This window comes from Macaca nemestrina, chromosome 1 (assembly GCF_043159975.1).
Source record: "Macaca nemestrina isolate mMacNem1 chromosome 1, mMacNem.hap1, whole genome shotgun sequence".
NCBI lineage: Eukaryota > Metazoa > Chordata > Mammalia > Primates > Cercopithecidae > Macaca > Macaca nemestrina.
The window spans coordinates 17,936,214-17,955,344 of record NC_092125.1 but is presented as its reverse complement, the minus strand read 5'-3'; the positions used below and the strand labels follow the sequence as shown (position 1 = coordinate 17,955,344).

The 19,131-nt window shown below is 44.2% G+C and overlaps 1 protein-coding gene across 2 annotated transcripts; it reads right to left on the bottom strand.

Annotated features, from left to right (window-relative positions):
- Positions 1–714: 714 nt before the first annotated feature.
- FSAF1 (40S small subunit processome assembly factor 1) lies at positions 715–19,129 on the bottom strand. Of its 2 annotated transcripts, none has more exons than XM_011771655.3 (7): positions 18,960–19,129; positions 16,401–16,744; positions 6,048–6,107; positions 3,950–4,045; positions 3,716–3,802; positions 2,435–2,487; positions 715–1,370 (listed from the first exon to the last, which is right to left on the bottom strand). In XM_011771655.3, exons 1-7 carry the CDS (start codon positions 19,075–19,077, stop codon positions 1,232–1,234), a joined length of 897 nt encoding a protein of 298 aa, XP_011769957.2. In that variant the 5' UTR covers positions 19,078–19,129; the 3' UTR covers positions 715–1,231. The 2 variants fall into 2 exon arrangements, with proteins under 2 accessions (XP_011769957.2, XP_011769958.2); XM_011771656.3 differs by having other exon boundaries at positions 6,048–6,104.
- Between the last annotated feature and the right edge of the window lie 2 nt (positions 19,130–19,131).

Sequence of the window (19,131 nt, the reverse complement as noted above, 5' to 3'; positions counted from 1 at the left end):
AGGCATGAGCCACCAGGCCCGGCCTACAAAACATCTTTTAAATTAGCTGGGTGTGGTGACACATGCCTTTAGTACCAACTACTTAGGAGGCTGAGGCAAGAGCCCAAGAGTTCAAGGCCACAGTGAGTTATGATCATGCTGGGGCACTGCAGCCTTGGTGACAGATCAAGGCCTTGTCTCTAAAAAATTGAAAACACAGGCCGAGCATGGTGGCTCATGTCTGTAATCCCAGCACTTTGGGAGGCTGAGGCAGGCAGATCGCCTGAGCTCAGGAGTTCAAGACCAGCCTGGGCAACATGGTGAAACCCCGTCTCTACTAAAACACAAAAAATTAGCCGGGCGTGGCAGCATGTGCCTGTTGTCCCAGCTACTCAGGAGGCTGAGGCAGGAGAATTGCTTGAACCCAGGAGGCGGAGCTTGCAGTGAGCCAAGACCGCGCCACTGCACTCCAGCCTGGGCAACAGAGCGAGACTCTGTCTCAAAAAAAAAAAAAAAAAAAAAAATTGAAGAAACAAAATTTTAAAAGCCCAAATTGTCACCATCATCGAAGACTTTTTTTTAATGTGCTACAAGATTTAAGCAAGGGCAATATCATTAAAAACATATATATGGCTGCAAAGGTGATGAAGACTCTGATAGAAATAACATTCACTTGAACGTGGGCACAAAACTGTGTGTTAAAACCATCCATTATTTAACAGTCACAGGCACATATACTACAAACGTATTTTACTTATGTAACTTCTTCCCAAGTAGATTTTATACACATGGTAGGCTAAAAATTAAAACTGCTTTTCCACAAAACTGATAAATTATCAGATTCTTGGTTCTTTCACGATATCGTAACATTAAATCATTAAAAATATTATAAGGCAATTTAATGTAAACTACTAGCATTTACAAAACAGTAAAGTTATAAAAAATTGTATTCCAGGCAAATGCACCAAATACCAGTGAACATGAAACAGGAGTGAAGTCTGCTGGAGAACATTAAAAAACAGTTTTCAGTGAGTTCACTTCATATTCATGCTGCACTGGGCCTAACGCGTTCAGCACCATGAAACAGACACTTCGGCAGCTAAAGATGTTACTTCTGTCTGACTTTTTTCCTAAAATGAAAAAGCAGTCTGTGAAATGTGTGGTAAGAACGATCTCTCTCGAGTCGCACAGGGTCCAGGGCCACTGCAGTTGACTCAGTTGTTCCCATCCTCGTTTTATCTGATAAAGTACTTCATTTGGCCACTCTGGAAGAATTTATTTTCTTGATATCAACTGGGCTCAGAATCAGTGTTCCATTTTTGAATTTTCCAACCTGTCCAATCCGTCCATTTGACAAAATACTGGGAGCGGACTTCTTCTTTTTGGATTTCCTACATTTAAAGTAAGAGAAAGGTACTATAAATAGTCTTAAACTTACCAACAAGCATCGCAGTACCACCAACCAGGCCACTGCAGTCTGGCCTGCAAATTCCTGGTTGCCTGCCATGCACACCCCCTACCCCACTACGCCTTCCTGTGGTCCCTGAAACATGCCACTGCCTTCCTGCCTCGGGGCCCTCGCACTGGTTTCTTCGGAGAGGAATGTTCTGCTACCAGACCTTTCCAGGCTGCCCCTCTTCTTCGTTCAGTTCTCAGCTCCCATGTCACCTCCTCAGACTAATTTCCCAGCTCACCCCCTCCCTGTGGTTTTCTTTCACAATGCGCTCTTTCGACTTCTCTACAATACTTGCCAGTACCTGATATCATCTTACTTATCCATTTGTATGTTTTGGGGTGTTTCCCTTCCTACAGTGAAGCTCCTCAAGGGCAGGGATATCTTTAGTGTGATTACAGCTGTACACCAACACCTAAAGCACCCACATGCCTGGCACAAAGAGGCATTCAACAGACAGAGATCGGTGGCCAGAACAAATGACCATTTTACAGCACATACAAGTGCAGTAGGAGCTCAAGAAAACAGGCTAAGACAAAAAGAGTCCGTTCTGAAACAGTAACTCAAAGAGAGAGAAAAAGGCACTTGAACAAAAGCTAAGAAACAAGTATAAAGCAACGAAGTCAACATCCCTTATTCATAATTACGGTGCTCTATCTTACGTGGTATGTCAAAGAGCAGGCAATACAGACCCAGACTATGCTGCTGTAGCAGCACTCTTAGAACAGAAATCTTTTCTTGGAAATGTAAACTGCAGCTTTTCCACTAGTCACTTGGAGTGTCGGTGAAAAGTGGGAGATTGGAGAAACTTCCTAATTCAGTTCTCAGGCAGCTGTTTCATCTTGCACAATTTACTAAATCCTACTTTGATGACGATAAATGAGAGACAGTGAAGCACTCTAATGGGCTAGCAACACCACACACATTCAAGGCATCCTTTTCAGAATTAATCAGTAGGTTCACCCAGATTGTTCAACCCCAGGGCCTGATAAAATCACTCACCTGTCCTCCTGTCCTTTCCTCTTCTTTTTCTTGAAAATATCTGTTTCTTGGGCCTGATTTCAGAATTTAAGATCATATACATATCAGTAATGTATAATGGGATTCAAACAAAGGCAAGAGGTTTGTGACCAAGTCACTGAGATACTATTTTTAATATTTCTTTCAAGTGGGCATATTAAACATAACAGTCTCAAAGTTTTACCCTAAAACCCTTTCAAGAATGTGAAAGGCTGGGCCTGGCGTGGTGGCTCATGTCTATAGTCCTAGCACTCCAGGAAGCCAAGGCAGGAGGATCACTTGATCCCAGGAGTTCAAGACCAGCCTGGGTAACACAGCAAGATCCTGTCTCAGTTAGAAAGAAAAAGAAAAAAGAATGTGAATGGCTATTCCAGGTAAGACTAATAGTCTTACACTGAAAGCTCAAATCTTCCATTTTAGGTGAAAGGTAGAAAGTGTAACATCTATTCCCCTTGCGGTTTTTCATAGGCCCTTGTGTTGTATACAAGGTTATACAATGTAAAATGCAAAAAAAAAAAAAAAAAAAAAAAAACAGAAAACAACAAAAAAAACTAAGGATAGAAGAAAGATCAAAGTAGCCTGCATTATTGGAACAGGATTGCTATAGTTTGGATATTTGACCCTCCAAACCTCAGGTTGAAATTTGATCCCAAAATTAGAGACGGGACCTGGTGGGAGGTGTTTGGGTCATGGCAATGGATCCTTCATGAATGGATTGGTGCTGTCCTCATGGTAATGAGTGAGTTCTCCCTCTGTTACTTCCCATTTCCCATGAGAGCTGTTTGTTAAAAAGAGCCCAGCACCTCTCCACGCTGCTGCTTCGCTCTTTCACGTCTCGCTCTTGCCATGTGATCTCTGTACACATGGGCTTCCCTCTGCCTTCCCTCATGAGTGGAAGCAGCTTCAGACTCTCACCGGAAGCCAAGCAGATGCCAGTGCTATGCTTCCTGTGCAGTCTGCAGAACTATGCTCCAAATCAGCCTCTTTTCTTTATAAATTACCCAGCATCAGGCATTCCTTTACAGCAACACAAACGGACTAAGACAAGGAGTTTGCTATTTCAAAGCAAACCTTGCATGTAAGTATGCCAGATTACTTGGCTAGTATTACTAAACAGAGCTAACTTGAAGAAGTGGAGAGCATGGGATCCTTTAACTCTGATGCCTTCGTTGCTCTCCAAGCAGCGGCTTCCGGCATTCCACTGTGTCAAAGAGCATCCATCTTCCCATTCTAGCTGAATAAAGGACACACCATCACACCTACCAGTCTCTTTTCTTCTTCCTTTGCTGCCTTTTTTTCTTTAATTTGCTCCTGTAAAACCTTGTAATTCACATAACTCTTCTTAGGAGGCTGTAATGAAAGAACAAGGAAACAAACCATCATATTTTATTCTGCAAAAATGTGCCAGTGTCCCTTGCCCTGACTTGCTCTTGGCTTTCCTTGCTCTTGCTTTTTTGGCATGTTGTCTGGTGATGAAAGGTAGCAGCAGCCCCTCACCTTAGCGCCCAACATAATGGCACGTTCCTGTTCCAGGATTCTCTCCTTTCCTTTTCCATAACCAGTGATCCCAAAGCGGTGCACTTCCAAACGAGCCTGCGGACACAAAGCACACTCAGACGCAAGTGCGTTCCAACAACTCCCAAGAAAAAAACATATTGCCAGAAGTAATGCATTTCAGATCCACTGCTCTGTAATAACAGCGCATAGGAATAATAACTCCACTGTTGTGTGGTCAAAGGAGCTCTATGGAGGCTCTCCTACCACATACCATCTCCCACAACATCTTTCTCCCATATTTTTCCTTGGAGACAGGGTCTTGCTCTGTTTCCCCCCACCGCCCCAGGATGGAGTACAGTTAAAAAGAGGCGTGATCATGTCTCACTGCAGCCTTGACCTCCTGGGCATGATTTCCCTAGTAGCTAGGACTATAGGCACACACCACCACACCCAGCTAATTCTTAAAAAGTTTTGTAGAGAACAGGTCTCACCATGTTGCCCAGACTGGCCTTGAACTTCTAGGCTCAAGTGATCCTCCCACCTCAGCCTCCCAAAGTGCTGGGATTACAGGTGTGAGCCACTGTGCCTGGCCCTCTCCCATGGTTTTTTTTTTTTTTTTTGAGACGAAGTCTCGCTCTGTAGCCCAGGCTGGAGTGCAGTGGCATGATCTCGGCTCACTGCAAGCTCCACCTCCCGGGTTCATGCCATTCTCCTGCCTCAGCCTCCCGAGTAGCTGGGACTACAGGCATCCGCCACGACGCCCGGCTAATTTTTTGTATATTTTAGTAGAGACGGGGTTTCACCATGTTAGCCAGGATTATCTCAATCTCCTGACCTCGTGATCTGCCCGCCTCGGCCTCCCAAAGTGCTAGGATTACAGGCGTGAGCCACTGTGCCCAGCCCTCTCCCATGTTTAATTTGAACAGCTGATACAAAACGCAGACCTCTGTAGTTAAGGGCTTTAAGATGCTCTCTAAAACAAGCCATTGTCCATAAAGGCAATAATTTCAACTGAAAAACCCCTCTCCAAACACACACACTCACACTTAGAAACCATTTATTGCAGCAGCTTCAAACATAGATCCATAGTTTTAGAAGGAAGAGAAAACGTCAGCAATACCCACTCTTAGTTGTTAGATTACTTCTTCCCATCTTTTTTCTTACGTGCTTTTTAAAACATTACAACCACTGAATATACATATCCCCATACTTACCATTGCATCAGTGGCATTGTAGTCACAAAACCATCATGTATTAAATGAGTATATATAATACTCAATCAAGTGAGTGCAGACCGGGCGTGGTGGCTCACGCCTGTCATCCCAGCAATTTGGGAGGATGAGCCAGGTAGATCACTTGAGGTCAGGAGTTCAAGACCAGCTTGGCCAACATGGTGAAACCCCACCTCTATTAAAAATACAAAAATTAGCTGGGTGTGGTGGCACATGCCTGTAATCCCAGCTACTCGGGAGGCTGAAGTGGGAGGATCACTTGAACCCAGGAGCCAGAGGCTGCAGTGAGCCAAGATCCTACCACTGCACTACAGCCTGGGTGACAGAGGGAGACTGTCTCAAAACAAGAAAGTGAATGCAGTATGATTTGCTTAACCATTTTCCCAACTTTTAGACATGTAAAATATTCATTTTTAGATATTATAAAACTGTTAATTTTGGCCAGGCGCAGTGGCTCATGCCTGTAATCCCAGCACTTTGGAAGGCCGAGGCAGGGGGATCACCTGAGGTCGACCTACATGGGGAAATCCCATCTCTACTAAAAATGCAAAAAATTAGCTGGGTGTGGTGGCAGGCACCTGTAATCCCAACTGCTCAGGAGGCTAAGGCAGAAGAATCACTTGAACCCAGGAGGTGCAGGTTGCAGTGAGCCAAGATGGCGCCATTGCACTCAAGCCTGAGCAACAAGAGTGAAACTCTATCTCAAAAACAAAAAACTGTTAATTTTTATAATATCTAACATTTATACTACACAGTTTACATGTCATGTTATAAACTTACAATAAATTTAATACAAATATACATTTATAAACAAATATCGTAAATAAAGTTAATCATAAATAATTTAACAATCTCAAAGTACATACCTTTTCTAGATTAAATTCTTGTATATCCACATCTCTCTCCAAAACACCAGATTCAGTCTGCTGAGAGAAAAAATTCTTATTTAGATTGTCTGTTACTATATCATTATAGTATCTATCACCAAAAGAGTAATGTTTTAAGGAACCTGAAAGTAACCCTCTCACACCCACTAGACTGGCTACTATCAAAAAACCAGAAAATAACAAGTGTTGGCAAGGATGTAGAGAAACTAGAACCCGTGTCCTCTATTGGTGGGAATGTTTTACCACGTGGTATAGGCATTGGGGAAAACAATTATCATGGTTCCTCAAAAATTAAAAAATAGAATTATATGATCTGACAATTCCTCTTCTGGGCACATACCCAAAAGAACCTGGAGAGATATTTGTACACCTACATTCATAGCAGCATTACTCATAGTAAATGCAGACGCAACTCAAATGTCCACCAACAGACGAACAGATATTTTTGAACGTGGCATATACACATGCTGGAATATTCCACAGCCTGTAAAAAGAAGGAACTCCTAACCCATGCTACAACATGGATGAACCTTGAAGACATGATGCTAAGTGAAATAAGCCAGTCACAGAAGGGTATGTGCATGATTCCATTTTATGAAATATCCAGAGGAGTCAAATTCACACAGACAGAAGTTAGAATGGCTGCCACCAGGGGCCGGGGGGAGGGAATGGGGAGTTGGTGTTTAATGGGTATAGAACATCAGCATCAGTTTGGCAAGCTGAGAAGGTTTCTAAAGATGGATGGTAATGAGGGCAGCACAACACTGTGAATGAGCTTAACACTACTGAACTGCACGCTTAAAAATGGTTAAAATGGGTCGGGTGCGGTGGCTCATGCCTGTAATCCCAGCACTTTGGGAGGCTGAGGCAGGCGGATCACAAGGTCAGGAGATCGAGACCATTCTGGCTAACACAGTGAAACCCCGTCTCTACTAAAGATACAAAAAATTAGCCAGGCATGGTGTCAGGCATCTGTAGTCCCAGCTACTTGGCAGGCTGAGGCAGGAGAATGGCATGAACCTGGGAGGCGGAGCTTGCAGTGAGCCGAGATCGCCTCTGCACTCCAGCCTGGGCGACAGAGTGAGACATCGTCTCAGAAAGAAAAAAAAAAAAAAAAGGTTAAAATGGTCAATTTTACATTCATGTATATTTCACCACAATTTAAAAATTGGAAAACAGAAAGAAACCTTGAAACTGGCCCAGATGGCTAAATGTCAAAAGTAATACAAGCATGTTGCTCAAAATCCTAATGAACAACTAACAGAAGAAAAATAAAGACAATACTTTTTAGGGTCTCAAAGCTTATAAAAGTAATGATGAGAAACTGAGAGAAAAAAGAAAAGCTGGTAAGAGAGCAATGCCTGAATCTCACATATCACATACAGAAAATTCTGCTTGCTGCTTGCTGGGAGGGTTTAGGAAAGGAAGCCTATGAGCAGGAATTTTAGAGGGTAAAATTTAGAGAGTGAAACTGCTATATTCAAGTAATTATTTCTTTCTTCCCTCCCATCTGGTCACTAGAGTAATGGGCTAAACAGTTCTTTCAGGAACATCAGATTCTTAGCATGGTGGAGATTTGGTTTAGAATTCCTAATAGAAAATGATGCCGCTGCAAATGCCCCCAAAATACGTGACTCTTTGTAACAACCTATCCCCTGCCCTACCTGCCAAGAGGTGCCTATCGCAACGGCACCATGTGCCATTGTCCACCAATGGTGGCAGTCCACCCTGCAACTACACAGTCCACGAGGCAGCCACAATGGAGTCCACTTGCTCTCTCCTTCTCCAAACAGGAGCTGTGCTTCCGCTTAGCCTGGTTCCTCATCCCCCACCCTAGCCTCCAACACCGTATTTAAGGTGTGTGGGTTTGGACAGTCAGTCACTGCATGTTTTCATAGACGATGGCTCCTGTCTCCCTATGAAATGACTCTTCAGATGATGAGGACCTCTGCACTTAATTCACAGGGGGGTTATTATGATAAAACAGGATAAAGTGTAGTAAGTGTGTGGCACAGGGTCCAAAAAACAGCAAGGCTTACCCAATGCTCTTATTCCTAACGGATCTACTGACTATACCGTCAGCAGCATCACAGGCATCCACTGTCACACTGGACGCTGACTGGCTCGCCACAGGATTGGGGTGCTGATGGTAACAGAGGACGGGACAGCAGAGGACCACTGTCAGGGTCCAGGAGTATGGCCTAGCTCTGTGCTATTAATCACAACAGACATACTTTCCATTTACTTCATCTTCCTTCCTGGCTTAACATTTTCTCCAAACCTGTCTCCCACTTGGCTGACAGTGTCAAGTGCCTTAACTAAGACCACAGGCATAGCATGGAGGACTCTGTGTGAGCCACTTCCATTTTACCTACCCCAGAAAGAGTCTTCTTCCTATTCCATGACTGGAAAAAATTCCACATTTACTTTCAAGTTACGACATCTTTTCCACTGCCATGCACATCCAATCTATTTACTACGACCATATCTAAGCCCTAAAAAATCAAACAAAACCCTGTATACTGTTCCCAGATCTCCAAGATCCCCTAAGTTATTTACCACCTTTTCTAAACATTTAAGTAATTCCTCTTTCCTCCTACCTGCGTCACTGAAGTAATGACTAAATCAACTTTCTAAGTCGAACATTTCCATTTCTTTTTTCCTTTTTCTTTTTTTTTTTTTTTGAGACGGGGTCTCACTCTGTCGCCAGGCTGGAGTGCAGTGGTGCGAGGCACGTCAAATTTCTAGCAATACTGGAGATGTCATAGATGTTTTTGGCTGATCTGTTACTAGAGATTAGCATGAGAATGGAGCAATTTAAAGAGGATTTCAGCACAGTAATAAAATTCTTGGCCAACTGTATGATAGCTATGAGGCTGAAACCCCTGGGCCCTGGAGAGAGACTGGCCTACAAAAGAGAGGAGCAATATCAGGCCTCTCCTAGTCCCTGCTGTCCCCATCAGCAGCCACAGAGAACACCTAATCCCCTGCACCTTGGCCGTGGGGACACCAGGGCTGAGGGGCCAACTAGACCAAGGGGAGGAGAGAGCCCCTTGGTGGTAGCTCTGGCACAGACACAGATACCTCGGTGTCCTCATCCCTCTTTAAGCAGTTCACCAGAAACATCTTAGTTTTGTAGCTATTGATGGCTTTTTGAGAAAGGGTCTGAGGTCTAGATCTGTGCATGTATCAAACACAAACTTTTGGGAAAAAAAATTCTTGGCTCATTATTTCACAGACACTGAGTCCCTATTAGCACGACCCACCACTACCTAATTTTTATTTTTATTCATAGCTTGAGAGTCACTTCAGCACATTATTCATAATACATGACCTGACTGAGAAACCATCAGCGGTCTCCTCGGTTTTCTTTCCCCCCATATTCTCTGCGGTAGGAGGCACTACTGCCCATAGGCAATACTGCGTCCTCCTCTACTTCCAGGCACACAGGCGACTCACGCTTCCCTGTCTACTTGATGCTAGGAATGCCCAGGGGGCTCTCCCTGGCCAAGAAACACGAGCAGAAGGGGTGTGTGCTTACTTCCACGTGAAACCCTTAAGAGCCCTTCATTAACTCCCCTTTCCTTCATTAAAGCAACTAACAACCCTCCAGATGGTGGCACCCCCTCATCCTGGGTCCCTAGATGAGGATGGTGTGGCACAGGAGACCTGCCTCTGCAAATTCTGATGGCCATGTAACATGAGAAAAATTAACTTTTGTCTTTTAAACCACTGGGATGTAGGGATTATTTGTTATCAAATCACAGTCTAACCGATCCCAACTAATCTAGCCTTACTATCCCACACAAGGAGAGGGATATGTATGGAGATTTTGAGAACTTATATGTTGGGCAGGGAAGAAGGAGGAAAAGCTAGAAAAATAACAATTTGGAAGAAAAGTGAGAGATGAAGGCAGGCAGACCACCAGACTCAGCAAACCTGTCTATGGGATGATTTAGGTATTTTCTCTTACACGGCTGTGATTTTTTTTTTTTTTTTTTTTTTTTTAAAGTCTATTAGTTGAAGAGCCCAACCAACCTGTCTCCAGTTAGAGAAAGAGTAGCTCGGTAAACAAACGCTCTTTTAAAAATGCAGGCAGTTAGCCGGGCGCGGTGGCTCAAGCCTGTAATCCCAGCACTTTGGGAGGCTGAGACGGGCGGATCACTAGGTCAGGAGATCGAGACCATCCTGGCTAACACGGTGAAACCCCGTCTCTACTAAAAAATACAAAAAACTAGCCGGGCGAGGTGGCGGGCGCCTGTGGTCCCAGCTACTCGGGAGGCTGAGGCAGGACAATGGCGTAAACCCAGGAGGCGGAGCTTGCAGTGAGCTGAGATCCGGCCACTGCACTCCAGCCTGGGCGACAGAGCAAGACTCCGTCTCAAAAAAAAAAAAAAAAAAAAAAAATGCAGGCAGCTGTATGAATATTAAGAAGTTTGTTCATACCTTGATGAGTCTAAATTACTTCAGCTAGATTATTTTCTTCCTAACACCCGTCTGACACTGCTCTACCCAGGAACAGGGAGTCTGGCGTAAAAGTAAGAAGCGGCACTGGAGCATGGAGGATTTCCAGGTGGAGCACCGTGCAGTGGGCTACATCCATACTGTGGGGAAGTATGGGAGGTGCAAGAATTTGGGGAACGATCAAAGCTATCTGACTATAACTTGTGAGAAATGTCTCTATGTCTCGCTATGGCTCAGAGTCAGTGTACTTGTGTCACTCAAAGGACAAAGAGCAGAGCCTAACCTCACCTATGCTCTCGCTAGTATAGCAGTTAAGTACACAGTGTTGAAGCCAGAACGCGTGGGGTCTGAACCCGACCTTTGACACTTAGTTCAGTTCCATAATCCTTTATTTGGCATCCTTAGGGTCAGGTTCCAGCTTTAAAATTCAGAAGCCTTTACATTTTTAAAAGGCAAAACTGAACATACTGAATATTATAGACCACTTCCAGTAGGGTCCAAGACAGTAGCCCATAATTAAACACATTAGTATTTCTGTGGCAATATCTATGAATATTCATACCAAATGAGATGAACAAAAAAAAACATTTTTTTTTTTTTTGAGACAGAATCTTGCTGTTGCCCAGGCTGTAGTGTAGTGGCACGATCTCGGCTCACTGCAACCTCCGACTACAGGATTCAAGCGATTCTCCTGCCACGGCCTCCCAAGTAGCTGGGACTACAGGCGCCCGCCACCATGCCCAGTTAATTTTTGTATTTTTAGTAGAGACAGGGTTTCACCATATTGGCCAGGCTGGTCTTGAACTCCTGACCTTCTGATCCACCTGCCTCAGCTTCCCAAAGTGCTGGGATTACAGGCATGAGCCACCGTGCCCGGCCGAACAAAAATGATTTTTAAAAGATTTGTCAGATTTTTTTGCCAAATAAATTTGCACCAATCTTAAAAGAAAAAGGATCAATCAAATTGTGGTTTCCAGAGCTCTGGGTGTTCGGAATTGCAGATATGGGGCTGTGAGGTTAATGTTTAACTACAGGCAAGTAACTTAACCTCTTGGAAGTCTCAGGCTCCTCTGTGAAATGAAGACAGGTCCCAGGAATTGTGAGGATTGAGACCATAAATGAGTTAATGAATAAACACTCTCAGTACACCCCCAGTAAGTATTAGCAATTCGCTATATGCTCAGGGGCAGCCTCGGTGTACCTCAGTCTCAGGATGCAAAGGTCCCTTCTGATCTACGGAACACTATTCTATCATGAGTTTCTTATCTCTTTCTTATCTAAGGCCACAAAGGAGGCTAAGGTTCCTGAAACAGGGCCAGTGAATGATTCACGTTAAGACGGCCCAATGCTAGCTGTGGAGAAATGGCAGCGACACAGCCCTAAGGGCTGAGCAACACACAGGCGCGTTGAGCTACATCTGACACTTCCATTGCTTAAAGCGTAAGAATTTTCTTCCTTGCAGGCAGTCTTGCACCTATGAAAGAGTAGGTTTGCCCATTCATTTTTTTGAGATCATGAGTCCAGGCCATGCTGTTTGAACCTGGACCACTGCAACAAACCCCTAAATCAGTCTCCTCATGCCTCTTGCTATTGCTCCCTTACAATCCATTCACCATATAGGAGCTACAGTGATCTTTTCAAAATTTAAATCAGATCACCTCATGCCCTTGCATGAAATTCTTTGGTGGCTTCTCATGTACTTAAGACTAAAGTCCCAAGGCTCACTACTGCCTATGAGACCTGGCAAGAGCTGGTCTCAGCCTGTCTCTCTTGTATCAGCACCAACCATTCTCCCCTCTGTCCTAGTCCTGCTAGACTTCTTCCAGCTCCTTGAACATGCCAGGTCTCTTCACACCCCACAGTGTTAGCAAAGCTGTTTTCCCCTCCTTGGCTCGCTCTTCTCTGTCCCATTCACCAGCACCATTTAATACAGCATTAGCCTGAATGCTGCCTCCTGAGAGAACTCCCTGAGCACTATATCTAGACTAGGTTCTGCATGGTACTCCAGGAACCCATTTGTTTATAATTCTTTCTAATTATATTATATTGCTCAACTCCGAAGTAGATTGTATAGTATACTCCATAAAGGCAAAGCACTATTACCTTCTTCACTGCTCCATCTGCAAGGTCTGCAGACAGCAGGCACCCAGTGATTGCTGGAATAAATGGAGGAATGAATATGTGATCTCTTACTATTTCCAGTCAAATTACTTGTATAGTCACTACATTAAAAATGGGACATGGGCCGGATGCAGTGGCTCACGCCTGTAATCCCAGCACTTTGGGAGGTCGAGAAGGGCAGATCACGAGGTTGAGATCGAGACCATCCTGGCCAACATGGTGAAACCCGTCTCTACTAAAAATACAAAAATTAGCTGGGCATGGTGGTGTGCATCTGTAGTCCCAGCTACTCAGGAGGCTGACGGAGAATCGCTTGAACACGGGAGGCAGAAGTTGTAGTGAGCTGAGATCGGGCCACTGCACTCCAGCCTCGTGACAGAGCAAGACTCCATCTCAAAAAAAAAAAGGGACATGATGGCTGGGCACAGTGGCTCTCAAACCTGTAATCCCGGTGCTTTGGGAGGCCGAGGGAAAAGGACTTCTTGAGACCAGTGGTTCAAGACCAAGCCTGGGCAACAAAACAAGACCCAAACTCTACAAAAAATTTTAAAATGAGCCAGGCATAGTGGTGTGCCCTATAGTCTTAGCTACTTGGGAGGCTGAGGCAGGAGGATGGCTTGAGCCCAGGAATTGGAGGCTGCAGTGAGCTATGATCGCACCACTGCACTCCAGCAGAAGTGACAGTGACACCCTGTCTCTAAACATAAAAAATACATATATAAATAGTGGCCAAGTTCCCAGATAAACCCATGAAAACCTGCTTCAATGCACAATGCAGCTTAATCATAGAATTTATAGCACAAGTTCTGGAAAAATAAGGTCATTTCCTGGGTCTAGGCAGGGCTAGCTGGATTGTTGTCCAACGCACCATCCCCTTCTTCCTTTCTCAAGCATTCTCTAAAAATGACCAGCTGATGCTATGATTGGTCATGGAGGTTATCATTAACCATCATATATTTTTGCCACCCATGTCTGTTTAACTGCCCTGCAATGGCTTAGAAGTTTTTAGAGAACAAGGGCACAACTATACTTTCCCATGTTACATAAACTCAGCACAGATGGTGTACTCCAATTAGCACCAGCTGGCTGACTACTCTTTCACTTAGCATACCCAGAATATGCTGTAAGAACCAGCATTCTATTCACGTGTATTTATTTCCACGCTGCAATGGCAACATTCTGAGGTCGTTTTACAGGTGTATGTGTTTTTAATGTGTCCACATTCTAGCTCCTTAACAAGACACACTCACATTTCAAAGGACGCATTTAAAAAAAAAAAGAGGAAAGGGCACAGCAACAATGACAAATGAAAAATTTCATTAAGGTCAGGAAGTTCAAAATGTAGAGTGAGCTGAGGCTCCTGAGAAAAGCCAACTTGAATGCACAAGGGCTCGCTTGGAAAAGGAAGCAAGAGACAATTTGACAGACCGCCACGCATGCTCTGTTATTAAGCAACAGGGAAATGCAGACTCATTCAATCCCAACTCTTCTGTCCTTTCTATTAAAAAAAACTTTCCATTCCAGAAAGAACATGAGGGAACATAAGAGGAAACTGAAGTCTGAGACACTTGAAGAAACAAGAAAGGGTGCCTCAATGCTTTATGTTAAAGTCTTCAAATGCTGAATTATATTGCAAAGCAGTGCTCTCCAACATTTTTCACATCATGACACATACAGAAAATACCAGTATTTGTAGGATACACTGGGGTACTGGGATATGGCCAGCTTCGGGGCTCTGGTTGCCCCAAACACCAAGGAAATCCATTTCTTGACCCATCCGTAACAGTTACCAGAGCCCTAGTATTTGGAACATAAGAGTTAAGAAGCTTATCTAGAATCCTAAAATAAAGGTAGGTACAGTTACAGATTCACTAAAAATCTTTTTTTTTTTTTTTTTTTTTTTTTGAGACAGTCTCGCTCTGTCACCCAGGCTGGAGTGTAGTGACACAACCACAGCCCACTGCAGCCTCGACTTCCTGAGCTCAAGCAATCCTCTGGCCTCAGCCTCCCAAAGTGCTGGGATCTGGTGTGAGCCACCACGTTCAGCAAGCAGAATGCACTAAGGATCTTTGCGGAAGAGATGCCAGTGAGCTTGACGTGAAGTGCTACCTGAATTTTAGAAAAGATTATACAGATAGTTTTTAAAACCAAAAAGATGCGGCAAACACTGGACACTAACATACATTTACACATTCATAAAGAACAATGCAAGCCAAACTATCTTTGTCGTGGGTAGAATTGTGCCTCTAAAAACATATGGCCATGTCCTACTCCTCTTCAGAACCTGTGATTATGATCTTACTTGGAAAAGGATCTTTATAGCACAATTAAACATCTCAAGACGAGATCATCCCAGATTCAGGGTGGGCCCTAAAGCCAAGAGAAAGGCAGAGGGAACCATGAGACTCAGGGACACAGGGATGAAAGCCATATTAAGACGGAGGCAGAGATTATAGTTATGCAACACACCACAAGCCAAGGAAACTCTTAGAGCCACCTTCTGGTCAGAGGCAAAGCATTCTCCCCCAGAGCCCTCAGAGGGAGCATGGTCCTGCCAACAATTTGATTTTGGACTTCTGGACTACAGAACTATAAGAGAATACATTTCTGTTGGTTGAAGTCACCATGTTTGTGGTAATTTGTTAGAGTGGCCTTAGAAACTAATACATACAATCCTCACTTTTTTGTTGATAGACAAAGGTTTGCAGGACATGGGGGAGGTTACAGAAATGGAATAGCAATGAATTTGTCAAAGCCATTATGACATGCTTGTCAATAAATTAAAAACATCTGGGGCCGGGTACAATGGCTCACGCCTGTAGTCCCAGCACTTTGGGAGGCCAAGGCGGGTGGATCATGAGATCAGAAGATCAAGACCATCCTGGCTAACACAGTGAAACCCCATGTCTACTAAACATACAAAAAACTAGGCAGACGTGGTGGCGGGCGCCTGTAGTCCCAGCTACTCGGGAGGCTGAGGCAGAAGAATGGCGTGAACACAGGAGGCAGAGTTTGCAATGAGCCAAGATTACACCACTGCACTCTAGCCTGGATGACAGAGCGAGACTCCGTCTCAAAAAAAAAAAAATTAAAAACATTTGGAGGAGAAACCACACCTCCCTTGAGGACTGAATTTTGGGTCAGATTTACAAGTTCAGTCTGAAAAGGATTACTGCTCAGAAAAATCAAATTGCTTTTCCACCAGCATTGCTTTTCCTCAAGAGCAAGAATTTCTATATATTTTGTTCACTGCTATATCTCAGTGCCTACAACTGTGGCTAGCACGTAACAGGAATGCCAGAAAGAGTTGCTGAAAGGGTTAACTCAGCAGGCCTGTGTTTATCAAACCCTGCACATTCTCAAGAAAGTCCTATTTTCACCACTGGCAGTTGGCTGGCTCCTGAGGATTGAGCAATTAGAATATTCTGCCTGATCAGAGTGTTTTTGCATACCTGAAGTCTTGAACCACTGCTGTACCAAGTTTTCCCAGACAGTTTATCCTAGCAATGTGATTGATGGCGAATACCTGCTTTTCACTGGAGGTTTAGAACTTGCATAACTAAGGTCAGTCTATAGGCCTACATGACTGATAAGGGCTATATGCTGTCTTGGGTCCTGTGAGTCCTTTCGGCAAATCTGCAGGCCTAAGGATAGTCAGGCATTCCTGCCACAGTCTAAAAAGCTACTCACCTAATATTACAATACCAGGGGTTTCACCACGTACATATAAGCTAACCAACTCATTACCTTTGTGCTCTTGTTATGATCTGGCGTCAATTTTCTTTTTTTATTTCTGCTGTGAAATTCTACCACTTCTACTTGTTCCCTATTGTTCTTTAGGGAAGAGGGATGAACTGCAGCAGCAAGGATCTCTGGTTCTGAAGAGGGACCTGTGGGGGTCCCAGCAGGAGCACAACGCCGCTCTTCTCTAAGTTCCTTGAAGAAGTTCGAAGCGCTCTTCCTCTGGCCTCTTACGGGAGAACCAGGTAGGGGAGATGGCTCTGCTGCCAAGGCCGCTGCAGCCTCCACATCTCTCTTCTTGTTTTCCCTTTTCTTTACGATCTTCTGTTCTGTTTCACCTTCCGTATCTCCTGTTTGTTCAAACACAGGAAGGAAAATAAATATTTTCAGTCTTAGCTACCATCAATATCAAATCATATTAATGTACCTGTATATATGAACCTGTATATATTCCAGGGCTATATGCACCTAGAAGCACACACAAAGAAATAAACTATCTGTTTTCCTTCAAATAGAGTGTATCTGCAAAATGCAGAGAATCCAAAATGTGGTCATCTTTTCCTAGGTAACTATATTTACGTCTTCGACACTTATTAGTACAATCACTTTAGTCCCCACCTTGGTCCTTACTCAAAGTGTCATCACAGCAATAGTCCCCAGGGCTGGTAATCCCAATTGGCTTTATACTAAAAATATCAGGCACTGCAGCCACTGTTTCTTTTCAACACTCTCTGGGTTACAGGAACATGGAATAGTCTTCCTATTTTCTTTCACAGTTAGGAATTAAGATGAACCTAAGACAACTGGCTCAATTTGAATGCCTTTGTTTTCTATTAAATTCTCTTATTTACTCTATATTTCACTTGTTCAGACTCTAACCAGTCACCTGAAAGTTCTAACCAGAATCCTAGGCATCCTTACTCACATGCATTACAAATACTACAGAGCTCTCTAAATTACCAGCTGTTGATTTATGCTTGCTACTATTTGCTTAATCTTTTACACAATAAACATTTAAGAGCCAACTAAACTTTGGCATTAAGGATATAAAAATGAATAGACACATTCAATGCCTTCAGAGTTCCTACCATGATTTCCAGCCTGTGTTGACATAAATTATATTATTTTGCAGAATAATCTTTTCCTCTAGATTTTAAACTTCTCAAGGTCAGAGACTAAGTCTTCTCTGTCCTCCAGTATGTCCAAGGGCACAGAAATACTGGTGAATACAAGCGTGGGGTCTGGGGCTAGAATCAGAATCCAGGCTCTGCAAAAATTACCAGTTAGACAACCTGTATCAGGTTTCATGAACCTCTAGTACTTGTTTTCACATTTGCAATCATGGGATTTATGACAGTGTCTATTTCATGAAGTTAAAAATTAAATTAGCAAATACATGAAAAGCATGTGGTATATGGCAAGTTCTCAATACTTTTAATTATTATTCCTACTGTTTAGGTGAGCTTAAAATTTTGAGCAGTCGTTCCAAAATAAAAATAGCTTTTAAAATATCACGCTGTAAATTTAAGAAATGTGTGTTGTCCTGAAATCTAATGATTTTCCTTAGTGCATGTGCAAAGGGTGTCACCTTCTTCCGGGCAAGCTCTTCAGAGTATGAGGCACTGTGTTCCTACTGACACGCCATGCGACTTTAATGGGCTCTTTTATTTTCCTTTTCCCCCATCAAGATAAAGAATGGAGAGTAAAAGGTTGGCGCACTTGTTTAAAAAAAAAAAAAAAAAAAAAAAAAAAAGGCCGGGCGCGGTGGCTCACGACTGTGAGCACTTTGGTCGGCAGAGGTGGGCGGATCACAAGGTCAGGAGATCGAGACCATCCTGGCTAACACGGCGGAAACCCTATCTCTACTGAAAATACAAAAAATTAGCCGGGCGTGGTGGTGCGCGCCTGTAGTCCCAGTTACTCGGAGGCTGAGGCAGGAGAATGGCGTAAACTCGGGAGGCGGAGCTTGCAGTGAGCCGAGATCGCGCCACTGCACTCCAGCCTGGGCGACAGAGCGAGACTCCGTCTCAAAAAAAAAAAAAAAAAAAGTTGGAAAAGGACAACTCGCCAAAGGCTATGTCTCTGGCGAGGGACACACAAGGATGAAGCTGGTGAATTATCCAATAGGCCCGAGGCCCCAGGGCGAAATGACACTATCGCACCAAGGTCAGGCAGGTCTTGGGGGTGGCATGGGGAAAGGGGACTTCCCAGAGCTCAAGAAAACGTGGAAAAGTGGGCTACTTCGAGAGTCCAAGGTCCTGTGCGCACTGCCCGCGTTAAATCGGAAAGCCTTGGTGCTTCCTACAAGAAAGTACGACGGTCCCCACACTTGGGGACGAGTTGGAAGGTCTGATGAATAACTCGACAGAGCCCGGTCAAGGGGTGACTTCCGATGGAGAAATGTGTTCTGCATCCGCTACTGGAACCAGGTGGGACGAAGTTACGGGTGCTTGACATGCAAGAACCTTTAGCCTCAAAGCAGAGGCCAATCCAGCACAGGCCGCACAGGAGAACCACGTTCCTCAGATCTGCTCTCCACGTGGGCTCCTGGGACCCCGCACTCACCGAAGTCGTAAAGGTTCTGGAGCAGAGCGTCAAGAAGTGTCGGAGAACTGGGAAGTGTGGAGGACCCCGGGCCTCGCTCCTGCGACATTGTGGGATCAACCGAGGAATCAAACCTCATTCTGCCGCGCGGCGTCCCCGCTTCCGGGTTCCGCGACTGCGCGCATGCGCCATA